The sequence below is a fragment of the Indicator indicator genome, chromosome 13, assembly GCF_027791375.1.
Source record: "Indicator indicator isolate 239-I01 chromosome 13, UM_Iind_1.1, whole genome shotgun sequence".
Classification (NCBI taxonomy): domain Eukaryota; kingdom Metazoa; phylum Chordata; class Aves; order Piciformes; family Indicatoridae; genus Indicator; species Indicator indicator.
Genome location: NC_072022.1, coordinates 17154175 through 17172585, shown reverse-complemented (window position 1 = coordinate 17172585; position 18411 = coordinate 17154175). Strand labels below are relative to the sequence as shown.

General features: G+C 46.3%; 2 protein-coding genes across 4 annotated transcripts; one reads left to right on the top strand and one right to left on the bottom strand.

The window, feature by feature from the left end:
- Nucleotides 1-1850: 1850 nt before the first annotated feature.
- Nucleotides 1851-6853, bottom strand: DTYMK (deoxythymidylate kinase). Of its 3 annotated transcripts, none has more exons than XM_054386124.1 (5): nucleotides 6724-6853; nucleotides 6175-6283; nucleotides 5362-5452; nucleotides 2834-3031; nucleotides 1851-1993 (listed from the first exon to the last, which is right to left on the bottom strand). In XM_054386124.1, exons 1-5 carry the CDS (start codon nucleotides 6851-6853, stop codon nucleotides 1883-1885), a joined length of 639 nt encoding a protein of 212 aa, XP_054242099.1. In that variant the 3' UTR covers nucleotides 1851-1882. The 3 variants fall into 3 exon arrangements, with proteins under 3 accessions (XP_054242099.1, XP_054242100.1, XP_054242102.1); XM_054386125.1 differs by having other exon boundaries at nucleotides 2834-2959; XM_054386127.1 differs by lacking the exon at nucleotides 5362-5452 and having other exon boundaries at nucleotides 6195-6283.
- Nucleotides 6854-7154: 301 nt separating this feature from the next.
- On the top strand, nucleotides 7155-16652 carry ING5 (inhibitor of growth family member 5). The gene is made up of 9 exons (XM_054386282.1): nucleotides 7155-7191; nucleotides 8466-8537; nucleotides 9231-9397; nucleotides 10070-10181; nucleotides 12581-12674; nucleotides 13640-13775; nucleotides 13922-13983; nucleotides 14897-14964; nucleotides 16063-16652. Exons 1-8 carry the CDS (start codon nucleotides 7155-7157, stop codon nucleotides 14937-14939), a joined length of 723 nt encoding a protein of 240 aa, XP_054242257.1. The 3' UTR covers nucleotides 14940-14964; nucleotides 16063-16652.
- The last annotated feature ends 1759 nt before the right edge of the window (nucleotides 16653-18411 follow it).

Genomic DNA, 18411 nt, shown 5'->3' with positions numbered 1-18411 from the left:
GGCAGCAGAGGAAGTGGGGCTGTGCTCCATTCATCTGCTTTCAATTTGTATCTGAATAAACAGATCTAAAATCTTTGCCTGTCTTACTGTTCCTGCTTGGCTTGTGAACTGCAGGCGCTGCTGGGTAGTTTCTAGGCACCCTGCAGCATGCCTGGTGCTGGTGTCCAAGTGGTTGAAGATTTTACCCTGGTAGGGCAGTGAAGGCAGCAGATGAGAGCAGGAGTTGAACAAGGTGCAGTGGAGACTTGATTTTCCTTTTGGTGTTTCCAATAGAAGGGAGTGTTTTGAGGTTTTGCCATGTGTGCTTTTGAGGTAGCCTCCAAGCAGAGGTTCAAAAGGGTTTTTTTGCAATATAAGTGGAAAGGAACTTGTTTTCTGCAGATTGCATGCCTACTGTTTAGCTGTTTCATGGCTAGTCATGGCATCAATTTCCAGGTAGCCTTTTAAACCCTAGCTCTGCAGCAACAGCTGTTACAGAAGTAGGTGTAGTCTGTTCAATCACCCTTTTTCCTGCTTTGCAATGTAAAAGCAGGACACTGCTCCAATCAGAAGGCTGTACCCTCTGTTGCCATTGGCAGGTCCTTTTTGTTGAGACCTAGTAACTCAGGCTTCCCCCTCCTGATAGGTACACAAGAGTTACTATTTACTTTGTGTTCATGCTTTTATGACTAAAGTCAGCTCAGCCAGAGAAGACTTTATCCAAGTGTGTTAACCCAAATAACAGCTAAGCTCAGCTTTATTAGGTTGTTCATAGTTATTTCAGGCTTTTTAGTCAGAAACCTAAAGCTAATAGGAATTAAATTACTACTTCTTCCATTGTTGTTGGAAGGGGCTGAGTCAGTGTTATAGGTGCTCACCTCCTTCACAAGGAGTGTTTCTGCTACCAAATTCTATGCAGCTGTAGAGTGAAGGCAACAGTTTTTTGTTTTGGCTGATGCTTGCACTGGTAATTTTGATTGAAACATTTACTTTCCTCTCCCTGCCAGTGGATCAGCTCAATCTGCCTCTCTCTAAAAGTTGGAGCAGGCTTTAGTCTCTGTATCGACCACTTTGGAGATCAGTCCACGCTGCCTGAAGGTGTTAACTGTCCAGCAGAGAGACATTTAACTTTCCTGGTCATACCCAAATCTCAGTGGTAGTTATTTGATTTGACACTGGTTTGTTGTGTGCTGGTCATTGCTGAGAACTGAGATTTCATAGCTCTCCCTCCCTGGATTTGGTGCCTGAACTGCAGCATTTTCAGCTCCCATACAGCTTTCTAAATCATAGAATCATAGAATTGTTCTGGGTTGGAAAAGATCTTTAAGATCACTGAGTCCAATCCTTCTCTAAGTCTACCAAGTTTCTCACTTAACCATGTCCCTCTCTGCCTCTTTTCAACTCCTCCAGGGACGGGGATTCAACCACCTCTCTGGGCAGCCCACTCAATGTTGGAGCAAAGGAGTTTCAAATTTCTTCTAATTTCCAACCTAAACCTTCCCTGGTGCAACTTGAGGCCATTTCTTCTTGTCCTGTCAAGAAGAGACTAACCCCCACCTCACCCCAATCCCTTCCAGGAGTTGTAGAGAGGTCTCCCCTCAGCCTCCTCCAGCCTAAACAACCCCAGGTCCCTCAACTGCTCCTCACCAGACCTCTTCTCCAGATCCTTCTCCAATGAGGTCTCCCCTCAGTCTCTTTTACTGATCATACTGAAAACCAAAACACGCTGCACAAAACATAGAAAGGAATAATTGATTAGCAAGTTCTCTATGAACACAGGGAGTGCTTTTACTAGAGATGCAAGAATCAGGAACATGGCAGTTAAGTTGAAGTCCATCAACTGGGAAGGATGGTGCCTGTGTGCTACCCCTGTCTTTGTCCAGGGAATAATCTGTATAAAGCTTTATTTCCAGAGTTCTGCCAAAGGTTTATTCTGAGCCTCCTGTATAGTTTCCTCTGCAATGGACTTGATTTCTTTGTGCAAATCTTCTATGGTCTTTGAAGCATCCATTGTCTGTTTTCAAGACATAAAAAAACACAAACATGTTCCTCAATTACCACCAAAGTAGAAAACCTCCCCTTGCTGCTACATCTGCTCCCCCTATCCCTCAGTTTGGTTACTGCTCACAAGCAGTGAAATGAGCTAATTACACCTCCCGTGCACTGCTTCTGGAGGGGAATGGTTACAACCCATTTTATTTAGGAACAGACACTGAAGGAGTAAATGTGGGGCTGGATGAAGGGAAACAGAAGAAACTGCTGCTGCCTACTGTTCTTACCAACAGTTTTTGGGGCATGTGATATAAATGCAAGTAAGTGTTCTTCATCCTCTGCTTGTAGCCCCCCAGAAATGTCAGTGTATTGATCTTTCAGTGGTTCCTCAAAATAAACTCCACCCATGATAGTAGGAACCCCTGAAAGTCCCTTATGTGTCCCTCCTGTAAAGGAGGATGCAGGGAGGTGGGGGTCAGTCTTTTTTCCCTAGTATCAGGTGGTAGAACAATAAATGGCCTGAAATTGTGCCAGGGGAGGTTTAGGTTGGATATTGGGAAAAATTTCTTTGCTGCAAGAGTGGTCAGGCATTGGAACAGCCTGGCCAGGGAGGTGGTGGAGTCACCATCCCTGGAGATGTTCAAGAAATGTGTGGACATGTCTTCCCCCCCACCCCAGCATGGCCCTGGAGCAGCTAAGTGTCCTCTCTGCCACAGACCAGGGCCCTTGGATGGTCCTCAACATGACTCCCTAACAAGAAGCAGGAAGGGGGAGCAGCAGAATGTAATGGGCACCGTTTGGGAGCTCTTATGAGAGACTCCCACTCTGGTTTGTGACAGGCCCATTAGGGTTATTTCCTCACCTTCCAGTTCAATGTCTCATCCTTCATCAGGTGGTAGAAGGACTGCAGAACTTTCTCTTGGAAGGAGCTGTTCTCGTAGCGTTCAGTTCCAAAGTTCCCTCGTCCTGCTGCCTCTTCTGGTCTTAACTGAAGAAACAGAATCAGATCTGGCTTTGGGAGTCCAACATCAGGCTGCTTGCACCAGTCCAGGCAGAAGTTCTGTCCCAAAGACAAGAAAGTTTGGGGTGAAAGAAAGGAATATGAATCATAGAATGACTTGACTTGGAAGAGACCTAAAAGGTTCCAACCCCCCTGCCATGGGCAGGGACACCTTCCACTAAACCAGCTTGCTCAAGGCCCCATGCAGCCTGGCCTTGCACACTTCCAGGGATGAGGTGTTCACAACCTCCCTTGGGTGACCTCTTCCAGTGCCTTACCACCCTTCCTAGAAAGAATTCCTTCCTAATCTCCAGTTTAAATCTCCCCTGTTCCAGCTTAAAGCCATTAGCCCTCTTCCTGTCACTACAAGGCCCTTGTAACTCCCTAACTTTCTTGCAGTCCCTTTCAGGTACTGGAAGGATACTCTAAGGTCTCCCTGGACCCTTCTCTTCTCCAGTCTGAACAGACTAAGCAACCTTAGCCTGTCCTCACAGGAGAGGTGCTCCAGCCCTCTGATCATGTCTGTAGCCTCTTCTGGACCCTCTTCAGCAGTTCCATGTCATTGTCCTGGGAGCCCCAAGAACTGGACACAGTACTCCAGGTGAAGTCTCACAAAAGCAGAGTAGAGGTGAAGAATCATCTGCCTTGACCTGCTGGTCACATTGCTTTTGATGCAAGGAAGAATGAAGGGACAGAAGCAGGTTAGCTGGAGAGCAGGGTGGGAAAGGAACAGCCAGGAAAGCGAGGAGATGCAGAGCAAGACACTAAGAATAGGCTTCAAACTGGAAAAGCAGCATCCCAGTTCATCATGTTCAGTCCTGCAGTTTTGGAGGGCCAGGGTTTGCTAGGTCCTGTGCACCTGCCATTGAAGCCAGACAGAGCTGAGATCTTGCCATCTCTTTTGCAGAGCTCATCACAACTAAATACCAAGTTGTATCCCAAGTCCCCCTACAGGTGTCACAATCCCAGAGAAAGCTGCTCCCAAAAAACCAAATACCATGCTGCATCAGCATGAATCTTTCTGAACCCATGGAGCCTCCTTTTCAAATGCCCACCCTTCATAGGAATTTCAGCCCCAGACACAAGAGACAAAACTTCCCAACTTTCAGATCTTGAGGCATTTGAAGACTTCCATCAGGGAATCTGACTCCACAATATGCAGAGTGCTGAGGCTTGTCCATTTACTGCTCATCCACATGGGCTCCAGTGATGCTATCAAGGCAATCTTAAATGTATCAAGAGTATTGAGCTGTGGAGGTGAGGGTGCAGGGCATAGGAGCCCAGGATCTCCTTGATCCTTCCAGGAAGCAGGGAAGGGCTTGGGCAGGAATAGATGTAAGTCAGCTCTCAGCTGCACAGCTGGTGCTGCAGGCAGGGCTTCAGCTTCCATAAACATTTTACAAGCATTCGTAAATGCTGATCAATAGCTAAAGGGTGAGTGTCAGGAGGCCAGACTCTTCTCAGTGGGGTCAACTGACAGGAGAAGGGGCAGTGGATACAAGGTGGAACCCAGAAGATTCCATCTAAACATGAAGAAAAACTTTGCTGTGAGGGTGGCAGAGTGCTGGAGCAGGCTGCCCAGAGAGGATGCAAAGTCTCCATTTCTGGAGGCATTCCAAACCCATCTGGACATGTTCCTGTGTGATTGACTTTAGGTTATCCTGCTCTAGCAGGGATGTTGGACCTGATGATCTGGACCTTCTCTGGATGTGGCCTTAAGCACCCTGCTTGACATGAGACCTACTTCTGAGCAGGAGGCTGGGCTTTGTGACTTCCACAGGTTCCTTCCAATGTTCATGGTTTGGTTGTTCTTTGTTAAATAATGAGCTAGCATCCAGAGAAAGCATGAAGAATCTCAAATTAACTCCTATGATCCTTCTCCAGAGGCAAACAGGCTGGCTTCCCCACAGCCAGGGGTCCCTCCAGCTTTATGAAAATGAAAAACATTCATTTCTCTGCTTTCTGTAGAAGGGGTAAACACAGGCAAACAGACAAGAGGAAAGGACCTCAGGTTGCCCCAGGGGAGGTTTAGCTTGGACATTAAAAGAAACTTCTTCACTGAAAGGGTTCTTAAACCCTGACAGGCTGCCTAAGGAGGTGGTTGAATCCCCATCCCTGGGGTTTCAAAAGGCAGAGATGTGATGCTGAGAGACATGGTTTAGCACCAGACTTGGCAGAATTAGAGAATGGTTGGACTGGATGATCTTGTAGATATTTTCCAACCAAAACAATTCTATGATTCTGTACCTGAGCTGACGCTTTCATCCCTCAATCTCCTCATTTCCTCAGAGGGGGAGCCTGGGCCATGCACACCAACATCTATATCAGGCCTCCTTCCCCAAATACAGGGGAAATACAAATACAAGTGCAGGGGTTGCTGTAGGTCTCACCTCTTTAGCACTTGTGAAGGCCACTCCAGAAAAGGCATATCTGTCAACCACAAGTGTGATCCCTTGATGTAGTTTCTCTTTCATCAGTGGCCTGAAAACCATGTGGGAAGAAAAAAAAATAAAAATAATAAGTTACACTCCATGACAGTGATACACAACTGAAAAGAGTTCATCTAAAAGATGGCTCATGAGGCCCACATAAGGGTTATCTGTGATGCTGATCACAGATAAATAGCTACTTGTGTTCTGTACCAAACAGACATGAAATATCCTTCCTAGACACTCAAATTCAGGACGGCCCAGTGCTCTAGGCAGCTCCACAGCTTACAGCCAAGATCACAGATGAACTATATTCAGACAGGAACAATTTTGTCCTTTTCCCTTACTAAGTGGTGCAGCTTTGTGATACACTGCCTCAAAGCATCCTTTGTTCACAACAATGACATTTCTTATTACACCTTGTGATCTTCATCCTTGTAGTTCTCCACTGGACTCTCTCCTGTAGTTCTGTGTCTCTCCTGAACTGGGGAGCCCAAAACTAGGCACAGTATTCCCAGGCATGGTCTCACCAGGGCAGAACCTCCCTAGATCTGCTGGCCACATGTTAATGATTTGAAAAAATGTGAATTGTAGGATTTGATCTAAAATTAAATCCAAAGCTGTAAGAGTCCCTGAGACACTGCTTCCAGCCATGCTTCACTTGCTGAACAGAACCCTACTCATACCTACTGCACTCTCTTCAAACTAGCACCCCAGGACGACTAAACAGCATGCATCTTTGTTTTTACAACTTAGCAAACATATTATCTTTACACATGTTCCCAGCGGTTAGCAGAGAAGAGCAGGTGAATAGTGTGGTCCTCCAGGTCCTTCTTCTTCATCAGGTAGGAACTGATCAGCTGCCCAATTTCCGTTGTTCTCTCTGTAGGAAAGAGGGAGAGAAAGTGATAGTTCATGCAAGAGGGGTGTCCATCTGTCCAGGATGGGGCATGTTAGCCTGGGGATCTACCATCTGTCAGCTGTGGGAGGTCGGTGTGCCCAGGTCCCGGGTTTATCTGCCTGTCATGGTGGGAGGAGGTCAGCCTGCTCGGGGATGGTGGTCTATCCACCTGACACTGGTGGGGAGGACGTCAGTCTGTCTGAGGGTGGGTGTCTGTCCGCCTGCCAGGGTCAGTCTGCCCAACGATGGGGCTTGATCTGTCACGGTGGAAGAAAGGCAAGGGTCCAGTGCGCCACAAGAAGCCCTCGGATGCTCAGTCCACGTCCCCCCGGGAGGGGGACACCGGGCACCGAGGCCCGGCCTTCGGGATTCTCTCTGTACGCCCCCGCCCCGTTCCCTCCGAGCGCCGCCAGGCCCCGTACCCGGGAAGCGGAGGAGGTCGGCGCGGTGGCCGCCGGCCCTCAGCGCCTCCACCAGCCGCCGGCACTGCGTGCTCTTGCCGGCGCGGTCCACGCCCTCCAGCACGATCAGCGCCCCGCGCCGGCCCGCCATCGCCCGCGCGCGCGCTTCGCGGGCCCCACCCCTTCCGCAGGCGCCCGGCCAATCCTGGCGAGCGTTCCTGAGCTGCTCTAGGCGGCGGGAGGGGACAGAGGCGTCGCGCTCCTTCCGAGAGGCGGTGAGACACCGCCCAGCGCCCGCCCCGCCTCTCATGAATATGCAGCAGGAGCTGCACAGGCGGCCAATGGGGGGTGCTTGCACTATGAATATGGGATGAGGCCGGGGCCGCGGCCCTCGTCAAGCGAGCCGGGCGGGCGGTGGCAGGCGGCGGCGGCGGCGGGGCGCGGGCCCTAAGATGGCGACCGCCATGTACCTGGAGCACTACCTGGACAGTGAGAGCGGGGCGCGGCTGCCGCGGGGAGCGGCGGAGGGGGAGGGAAAGCAGGGAAAGGCGAGGGGAGTGCGGCGGCGGCTGGGACGGGGGCGGAAGCGGCACAACAATTAGAACTGCGCCACGGGCTGGGCGTTGGGGCGGGGTTCATACGTCATCATCCGGCGCGGGTGAGTCATCGCTGTGCGCCGGGGCGTGGGCCTGTGGGGCCATGGCGGGCTGCGCGGTACCTGCCCGCTCCGCTGCGCTGCTCGGCTCTGTCGTGCGGGGCCCCAGCCGCGCATGGCGTTGGGAGCGGCCGGTGGCCAGAGGCCTGGCGAGACTGCGCTCGGTGCCTTTCGCTGTGCGCGACCGACTTGCTCATAAATTGCGGGAGTAACGTGGCTGCGGGGTTCCTCTCAGCCCGACAGAGGCCTGTGTACGTAACCTCTCCTGCTGTGAAAGGGCAGCTCACGTACCTAAAACTAAATGTGAGATCAAGTGCGCGCTTCCTGTGCCTTAGGCTTCGTTCTAGGAGCTCTTTGACCAGCAGGTCAAAAAACGTTCTCCCCCTCTATTCTCCTGGTGAGGCCACACCTGGGGTACTATGTTCAGTGCTGGACTCCCCGGTTTAAGGGGCGCAGGGAATATACCAGAAAGTGTCCAAAGAAAGCTATAAAGATGGTCAAGGGACTGGAACGTCTGTATTAAGAGGAAAGGCTGAGAGACCTGGGGCTTTTTAGTCTAGAGAATATCAGACTGATAGGGGATCTTCTCAATGCTGATCACCAAGGGATGGGGAACATGAGGATGGGGCTGGGCTTTTTTCAGTGGCAGGACAAGGGGCAGTGGGTACAAACTAGTCTACAGGAGATTTCACTTGAACTTAAGAAAAAACCTCTTCACTGTGAGGGTGCTGGAGCCCTGGAGCAGGCTGCCCAGAGAGGTTGTGGAGTCTTCTCTGGGGACTTTTTGAACCTGCCTGGATGTGTTCCTGTGCAACCTGATCTAGGCAAACCTGCACTAGCAGCAGGGTTGGACTAGGTGATCTTCAGAGGTCGCTTCCAGCCCCCAGCATCTTGTGACTCTGTGATCCTAGTCAAGAGCAGGGGCTGTATGGTATTTCTGCATCACTCCCCTTGTGAACGTTTAGAATAGTTGTGGGTAATCCACCTGCAAGCTCTGTCAGGTGGTGGGCCTTGTAGCTCTGCTGAGCTGGTTTGGTGTTACATGTCAAAGGAAGGATAGCTGCTCTGAGGAGAATAGCCTGTATTATTGTTTTACCTTATGTTGCAGGTATTGAAAACCTGCCTTGTGAGCTGCAAAGGAACTTCCAGCTGATGCGGGAGTTGGATCAGAGAACAGAAGGTGTGTTCAGGTATTTTGGTAAGCAAAGTCTGACAGCTTAGGCCTTGAAGAGCAGGAAGAGCCCCATGGAAACTTGGCCATAGAGGATGTGTCTGCCGTGCATCTCATGTTCTTTTTCATTCATTCTTCTCTCAACTTGAATGCAGTGCAGTATTTGTTTCTTTTCTTGAGGGCTACACCTTACAGGCCTGGAGCTTCTTTCAGCAGTTGCATGTTAACTTGTAGCTCTGTGGCCTTACTTGCATGTATTTTCACATCTGCTGAATTGTAGATTGTCATGTGTCTTGCAAGATCACTTTTTTCCCCTACTTTGAGGTTTGTGTTGGTATCTGGTTGCACAGTAAGGACTTTCAGTTTGAACCGTTAGATGAGTAAATGACTGTAGATAAAATGTTCTGTGTTTGGGAAAAGAGTTTGAAGTTTGGGAACCCCTGGGTTCTGTTTCTGATCTTAGCTATGAGCCCTTCCCCTGAATTAACTGTAGAAACACTTAGAGAAATCAGAATCACACTGCAAATGTTAAAGAGTAAATACCTAAAAAATATTTTCTAGAGAAAAGCTAAATACATTAAGGAATCAGGGGAAATCCAAAAACTGCCAGGAGATTTCTTTTTTTAGATTATGCATAAAGAGACAGAAAAATAAAATGCTTTGGCAGACAGCTTTTATATGTGTATATACTCTGTTTTTCAGATAAGAAAGCAGAAATTGACAGTCTTGCAGCAGAATACATTGAATCAGTGAAGAACATGTTGCCTCAGGAGAGAGTGGAACACCTGAAGAAAATCCAGAATGCCTACAGCAAATGTAAAGAGTACAGTGATGATAAAGTCCAGCTGGCCATGCAGACATATGAGATGGTGAGGATCACAACCCCAGTGAGACTGTTGTAAAAATGGTCATACTCTGGAATGGGGCTGCTGGTAGATCTGAACAACCCCTCCAAAGTGGTGCCCAGTGACGGGACAAGAGGTAATAGGCACAAACTTGAGCATAAGAAGTTCCAGTTAAATGTGAGAAGGAACTTCTTCAATTTAAGGATGGAACAGGCTGTCCAGAGAGGTGATGGAGTCTCCATCTCTAGAGACATTCAAAACCCACCTGGACCTGTTACTGTGTAAACTTCTCTAGCTGAACCTGCTTGGCAGTGGGGTTGGATTCAATGATCTCCAGGGGTTCCTTCCAACCCCCACTATTCTGTAATTCTGGGATTCCTTCTAGTATCACCTTGTTTTGTTCTGAAAATCATTAGTCTTGAGTTGCTCTGACTCTTCTTTATGCCACTTCACTTTCCCTTCCTTCCTCTGAAGAGAACTTTGGTCCTCTTGCTTTTGCCTGTTTTCTCTCCGCCTTCATTCCCTTTGTGTGTACCGTTTCCCCTTTTCCAGATTGCTACCCCTGTAATTCCTCGCCTCGAAGGAGCACAACCTGCTGATGCCATAAGAGACCTTCCCATTTTCCTTTGGGGATTTTTAATTCCTTTGGTTTTGTTGTTTTCCTTAATTGAGTTCGTGCTCTCCGTCTCTGTGCAGGTGGATAAGCACATCCGCCGCCTGGATGCAGACTTGGCGCGGTTTGAAGCGGATCTGAAGGACAAACTGGAAGGCAGTGACTTTGAAAGCCCAGGATCTAGAAGTGTGAAAAGTGCGTAGATGTTACACAGCTGACAGCCTTCACCACGCTGGGTATCTAACCACAAAGGCCAAGCATTGAGAGTGTGGCCAGCAGGTCGAGGGAGGTTCTCCTTCCCCTCCGCTCAGCCCTGGTGAGGCCTCGTCTGGAGTATTGTGTCCAGTTCTGGGCTCCACACGTGAAAGACAAGGAACTGCTGGAGAGAGCCACTGAGATGGTTAGGGGAGTGGAGCAGCTCACTTATGAGAAAAGGCTGAGAGACTTGGGGCTGTTCAGCCTGGAGAAGAGAAGGCTGAGGAGGGATCTTACTAATGCTTACCATAATCATAAGGGGAGGTGTCACGGGGATGGAGCCAGGCTCTTCTCTCTCAGTGGTGTCCAGTGATAGGACAAGGGGCAATGGATACAAACTGGAACACAGGAGTTACCAAGTAAGCACAAGGAAAAGTTCTTCCCTTCAAGGGTGGCAGAGCACTGGAGCAGGCTGTCCAGAGAGGTTGTGGAGTCTACTTCCAAACCCACCTGGACATGTTCTGTGTGGTTGACTCTGGGTGATCCTGCTCTAGCAAGGGGGTTGGCCTTGATGATCTCTAGAGGTCCCTTCCACCCCCCACACTGTTCTGTGACACAAGGTAAGATGTTATTTCTGGAGGGAAGTACACCATAGTGTACTTTTTAACTTACTTGTGATGCTCTTCAAATTTTTACAGTGTTCTGGTGAGCAGTAAGCAGATGAAGAAAAATCTAGTGCTGGGATCTACTTACTGCCTCTGATTGACAGATCATCCTGAGATGACCCACAGTTACTGGCTGTTAAGGAGGCTACTAGCCAAGGGGGAACTAACTGTGACAAAACTGAAGTTCTTACAGTTCTTGAGTGGAACAATTTCAGGCCTGATCTAAGCTCTCTTCTAAGGAGAGGAGATTTGTCTGTTTTCCTCCTTTTACCAGAGTCTGAATACTGATGAAGCTGGCAACAGCAGGAAATATGAGGAGTTTAAGGAAGGTACCAGTTTCTGTGATGTATACTGGAAATCCCCTGTGACTGCAGTGGAATCTGAGCGTGGTTAACAGCAGCACAGCTTTGTGCCATTGAACTATGAGATAAGGTCAAGGACGTGGAGGAGATAGGTTACATCAGTTATTGGGTAACCAATTAACTGGCTGAGTTGTTTAGAAATACACTGCAATTTTTAAAAACTATATGACAGCACATCTAATCAATTATGATGCCATTTATATCATGTGCTGACACTGTCTGCTGCAGTGATGTAACTGCCAAAGCAGTGAACTCAAGGGTTTGGTGCTTGGTTGTGCTGCTGGCCAGTTTAGCATATTTGTGGCATAAAAAGAGATTTCAGGATCAGCATTCACATTCAGTTACACTGGAAATAAGGATCTTAAAATACATCCAAATAAAAGGCTTCTGGGTCCAGTGCTGTTTAACAGCTTTGTCAGCCACAGGGACAGTGGCATTGCGTGCACCCTCAGAAAGCTTGCTGATGACACCAAGGTGTGTGGTGTGCTGCATTCACTTGAGGGCACGGATGGCAGCCAGAAGGATCTTGACAGGCTTGAGAAGTGGGCCAGTGACAACTGCAGGAGGCTCAACAAGTCAAAGTGCAAGGTACTGCATCTGAGTCAGGCCAATCCCAGGCACAGATCCAGGCTGGGTGCAGAGTGGGTTGAGAGCAGCCCTGAAGAAAAAGGTTTAGATTAATGAGAAGCTCACCATGAGCTGGCAGTGCATTCATGTAGCCCAGAAGGCAAACTGTGTACTGGGCTGCATCAATAGGAGTGTGGCCAACAGGTCAAGAGGTGATTCTGCCCCTTGGCTCTGGTGAAACTTCACCTTGAATACTGTGTCCAGTTCTGGTGTCCCCATCATAGGAAGGTCATGAAACTGTTGGAGTGACTCCAGAAGAGGGCCACAAAGATGATCCAAGTGCTGGAGCACCTCTGCTATGAGGATAGGCTGAGGGAGCTGGAGTTGTTCAGCCTGGAGAAGAAAAGACTCTTGTGGGGGGAACCTTATAGCTGCCTTCCAGTACCTGAAGGGAGCCTACAGGAAGGCTGGAGAGGGACTTTTCTTAAGGGTGTCTAGTGACAGGGCATGGGGAAATGGTTTTAAGCTAAGGGAGAGTAGGTTTAGACTGCATCTGAGGAAGAAGTTCTTCAGTACAAGGTTGGTGTGATTCTGTGATAGGTTGCCAAGAGACCTTATAGCTGCCTTCCAATACCTGAAGGAAGGCTGGACAGGGACTTCTTATAAGGGGAGGTTGAAGCAGATGATATCTGAGCTCCCTTCCAACCTAAGCCATTCTGTGAAAAGCATCTGGGGATGTTTCTGGTATGACATAGAATGTTTCTGGTATGCCATGGGCTGAAACTGGGGGGGTTTTCCTTTACAGAGGGACGAAGTCAGAAAGACAAAAAAGGCTCTCGTGGTCGAGGCAGACGAACATCTGAAGAAGATACACCAAAGAAAAAGAAAATTAAAGGAGGGTAAGGTATACCCAGCCACAGCTTAGTGACTTTGGCTTGACACTTAGTGAATTTTCCACAAGCTCATATTACCCTGTTTATGACTCCTGTCTGGATGGTGAGCAGTGTTAGAGTGTTCTGGTCTTATTCCATTCCATTAGTGTCCTGCCTAGGACATGTCAGCTTTGTTAATTAGCTCCTTGGTTGGCATGTGGAAACTCAGCATACTTGGAATGCCTTCTGACTGGAAGGACAAAGATCAGCACCCCTGTTGCTGTTGGCAAATTGGGAGAATACAGCTTTGATTATTGTCATGTGGCTGTTTTTAACAGTTGCTGGTGGTCTTGTTTGTAAAAAGGAACACTTGCCCATCAGGACAAAAACTGACTAATGGCAGTTTCCAAGATTTCTAGAACAGTAGTAGAATTTGAGGGATTGTTTTCAAAAAATCATGTCCTAGATAGTCTTCATGATCTAATTTGGTTTTGTGAAGCATGTCCCCTCTCCCTGATACGATTTATAGGTCAAGAGGGCTCTGTTAATTCTCATTATTTCAGTTGGCTAAGTGCAGAGGCAGGAAAATAAAAATAGCTTCATTTGATAGTTACTGATGTGTCAACTTAACACAGTCCTGTCAGATCAATGAGAAAAAAAAAATGTGTATTAAAACAGGTTGGGGGAAACAAATCAGATTCTTCTGTCCATGAGCAGAAGTGATCTGCATGTTAATTTTGTTACTGTAGTTGTGGCATCTTCAAATCCTTTTCTTAATACTTGATAGTCAAGCTCATGTTTCGTGTCTGATCAAGCCTGCCTTAAGATTTTAATTATTGGATAATATGTGATAATGTAATCTAAACTCTAAAATAGGTTCGATGTATTTTGGGGAAGATACTGTTAAAAGCTAATTTTCCCCAAGTGGGATTTAGGTCTTGTTGCCTGCATCTGAAACGAATCTGAACTGAAAGATCTGCCCTTGTCCACAGGTCTGAGTTTGCAGATACCATCCTGTCAGTGCACCCCTCAGATGTCCTAGACATGCCAGTGGATCCCAATGAACCTACCTACTGCCTGTGTCACCAAGTGTCCTATGGAGAAATGATTGGCTGTGACAACCCAGATGTAAGCACTTGAGATGATGTATTTTTAGAGTACAACATTACAACACCATGAAACCTGAAGGGCTTTCTTAGATCATACAAAATGAAAGGATCACCTGTGAAACACTAAGCCTCCCCCTCTCTGAGGTTTTCCTTTCTGTTTTGCAGTGCCCAATTGAGTGGTTCCACTTTGCTTGTGTGGATCTCACCACCAAACCAAAAGGCAAATGGTAAGTATGACAACATTGAGCTTTTAGATCTTTATCAGGCTACAGTTTGCCTCAACAAGAATCATACTAAAAAATAAAACCTTGTTGTGACCCTTCCTGACAGAGGAGCTTTGCTCTTGTCATCAGAGGGTTTCTATCCTCTATGGTTTGGAATTGTGTTTGTGTAAAGGTATAAGGGGAGCCTACTTCTTAAAGCCTGCTTCCTTGGCAGTCCTGGATGCTGGTGGGAGCAAAACAAGGACCTGCATGATAAATGGAGGAGGTTTTGGTGTCTGACATCTGGGTAGATGTGTACCTGTGACATCTTGGGTTTGCTGCACTGTCATGGAGCTGTGGTTAAAACTGAGAAGATATATTTATGTTTTTTAACTTCTGGAAGCAAAGTTTGAAGTCTGCTCTAGATTTTATTTATACAGTGCTCATCTTGGAAAAAAAACATAGGCTTGTTCTGTACTTAGTTTCTGCTTAATGGACTGCTGTCATCTAATTAACAAGGTGCCTGTAGGAAACAGGCTTAAGTCAAAGTGAACTGCAGTCATTGGAGGGAGAGGAAGGAATATTCATGGAGAAAGGAATCTTTCCCTCTTTTATCTGTAGAGGAAGCTTGTGTGACAAACTTGGAGAAGTTACTTGGACTAACTTCTAGGTGAACAAAGTAAGGTGAATCACTGCTGTGAGGGGCTGGTGAGCCCTGGAAGTGCTGTCTGTCACTTCTGACCACCAAAGTTGGTACAGTTTCTTTCCTATTTACCTAGGCTTCCTACATGTCATGAAGGTTGCAATTACTTACATAGGCTGCTTTTCAATCAGTCTCCCAGTTGTTCCCAAATAATAAAAATTCTTCAGATATGTCTCATTAAGTTCAGGAACTAATTACTGCCTTTTTTTTTTTTTTTTTTTTTTTACCCTGTAGGTTTTGTCCTCGTTGTGTTCAAGAAAGAAAAAAAAAGAAGTAAGGAGTTGAGGGGAATATCCTCTGAGGCAAGAAGAATTTAATATATTCATTCATGCTACAATATTACCATGATTTTTTTTAAGTTACTTTCCTTCTTTTCTAATATTTAATTGTCCACTGGCCAGTTGTAATTCCTGTTATTTTCTAAGAAAAATTACTTTGGAAGGGAATCCCAAATCCCTTTGGCATAGGGGTTTTATTTATGTTACACTTGCACAGCACTGAAATTGGTGTTATTATGAAGTTGTAGGGCAGCCAGGAGCTGTAGTCTTTGCTCTGTGAAAGGCACTGCAGGAGACTGAAACATCTTCAGCATGGTGCACTGCAGTCACCCAAATAGTTTAGGCCTGGAGCTTGGCTTCTTAGAGGAGTTCTCCAGTGTAGCTTGCCTGAAAGAAGTAGGCTTTGTTGTTTAGGTGTGAAGTCCTTTTGTTATGCAGTTTTGTAGTACAGAAGGAACAGGAAAGCTACTTAACTGTTTCCAGTGTACATCTCCTCGAAGCCAAGTACTGTAGTTAGTTTTGACAGGGCAGGATGGGAGAGAGGTAAGATCAAACCTTCTCTTTTTGGGGGGGTTTCCTCTGTCTACCTTTGCACTGCCTTTATGTTACTTGATCTTACCCCCCTTGATGTGAACCTTAACCCAACCATTTCACTCCTTACATCCCTCTAGAAAAGGTTTCTCATCTTGGGAGAAAACCTTTACATAGCAAAAGAATTGTTCTGCAGTGTTTTAGTGATATTGAGGGAGGAGGTTACCTTCCCTGGCTCTTTCCATTTCTCTGAAGATCCTTTATAAGTACCTTATCGAGAGGATGAAACCTACAGTATTCTTATAGCAATACAAGGTGGGATTTATTCATAAAATAAGATGGAAGACCTGATTTTTGTTACTTGGGTTTACCTGTGTTGCATCTGAGTAAATCAGGGAAAACAAGCTTTAGGAAAAAGCTCCAGAAGGACAATCTGTAGGTTCCTGTGATATGGCAAAGCTGAAAGGCAGCCGTGTGGTAGCTTGGTAAGGGGTCTTGAATGGCATTTGCTGTGAAGCACTGCTATTGAAGAAGGCCATTTAGCAGGAATGTTTCTAAATTGCTTCTTTTTCTTCTTTTTTTTTTTTTTAGCACATTTGCATATTCTTGACTTTAAGCTGCCTTTCAGATTATGAATGTGAATCCTTGCAGTCATCACAGTTTCAGCTGCTGCAGCAGAAGGAATTAGAAGGAAATTAGGACCAGGAAAACAAAAATCTGGCATTTTTTTCTCTTCATGCATGCAGAAGTTGAGGGGAGAGCAGGAAGACTTTTGTCTTCACATAGATCCCCAATATCTTGGGACTTTCCAGCCTACAATTGAAGATGGTGGGGAAAGGTGGAGAGGGGGAGAAAAAACAAACAAACAAACAAAAACCCCACAGCAAATCACCCTGCAGCAGTAGGCACCAGAGCTCAGGAGCTTTGCTGGCTGTCATCCCTTGTGGTTGTGGATGGCAGCTCTGTGTAGGGCTGTATACTGCTTTGCATACCATTATGCAGGAGCTCTTGGTACAAACTGCTGCAAAGGCATTAGGAAACTTCCACATAAGCTTTTGTTTTGCTCTAAAATCAATCTGCATAAAACAGTGAAGAAGGAAAATTTTTTGAATAAAAAATACAAGAAAAAAACCACACCAAAAAACCCCACACAAAAGAAAAAAAAATGCACACACACACACAGAAAACACCCAAGCCAACCAAAAAAAAAACTACAAACCAACCCCACCAAACTTCTAGTCAGATTTTGTCACCTGTTTCCAAAAGGAATTTTTGTTTTCCATGTTATATTGAACTCATACTTTGCAATGAAAGAAAGCAGAACACAGCTCTTGCCTATTTTCCTTCCCTCCTTTGCTGTGTGGGGTGTTGTAGACACTCCAACTGTGTCAATATTGACATAGAAGAAACCTCTTGATACTGAGACAGCTTTTCTGTGAACGTTTTGATTTATTGCCTCTGCTATGGAAAAAAACCAAAGCAACTCACCTCTGTCTCCAGGGTCCTGTCACGTAGAGTGTGCTGCCCTGCATGTCTTGGCTAGGCTGCATCACTTCCTCCCACGCCGCAGATGAAGTTTCCACAGCTATGTTTACAAGCTGATGTGCATTTGTCATGGCTGCCATGGTAGTAGCAACTGGAAAGCTGGCAAACAAATTAAAAGGAGCTTGCTGAGGGGAAGGAAGAGGAAAAGTACAGCTACACAAAGCTGAACCAGCCAGCCCTCTCTTTCCTTCTGTCTCTCTTGTGAGAGCAAATCTAATTGTGATACCTCATGAGCCAGCCTGTAATTCAGTAACCAGTGAGCAAGTCCTCTGCACCTCACTGATCTGCTGCACTGGGTGAATGTAGGAGCACTGCTGCATCCTCAACACTAGTGTTGGTGTCACTTCAGGTTTTCTTTGCCCCTTCCATCCAGTGGTATTGTGTATCTCTGCTGGGGTGGAGTGGGTTTATTTCTTTTTTTCCTAAAGCTTTATTAGTAGTGATGTTGATGTAGATTAAGCATTTGATCTGAAAAAAAATCTCAAAATTCCACTGCACCTCTCTGGAAAAGTCTTGCCCTTATGGAAATGCACAGCTACAGATGAGTAAGTGTGAAGATGACCGTCCTCAGCTTGGGAAGGATGGTCAGGTAGGAGAGAAAAATGCCTTTTTTTTTTTGTTTTGTTAGCAAGTGGTTTTGGGGGTAGAGAAGAGCAGACGTTTTCCACTTTTAACCAGCAAAGCAAAATGAAAAAATAAGTTCTGTAAGGTAGCATCAGCCCTCCAAAAGAAAGATACTTTGCAGGAGTCACAAACAGTGTGGGTTACAACATACTCATTTACTGTGTAACCCATCTAATGTGTCAGAACATCTGACACCTGACACCAGCAATAAACTCTCCTGCTCAGAACATATCAGCGTGGGTGCTCTCAGGGGCTCAAAACCAGCTCTTGGCCAAGTACACCTGGTTTTGGAGATCTTTTTTAACTCCTTATAGACAGGAATGCCAGTAGCCTTTATTACTGCTTAGGAAAGGATTTTAATCTTCCTCCTGAATTTTGAATGTACAATGTTAAATGAACTTCTCTGGAGAAGGGACTGTGACACATGGAAAGGAATGTCCACTAAGATTGTCAGAACTCCTAAATACCCTGTGGGGTTCAGCTTTATTGCAGCTCGTGCAAACTGGAGGTGAAATGACTTTAACTCGATTGTTCTATTTTTTAAAGCAATTGGATCTATGTTCCCTTTGTAAATGAAAGAGAATATAAATCTTTTTATTAAAAAGGAATATAAAGTAAAAATGTATGTCTGTATTTTTGGATCATGTTATAGATAATGGATATATTATTATAAATAAAGTATTTTTGGGACAACGACCTACAAGAGCATTGTTGTGGTGGCACAGGAGTCCTTTCTAGGTAGGAGGTGTGGGTTTCAACATTCTCATGAGC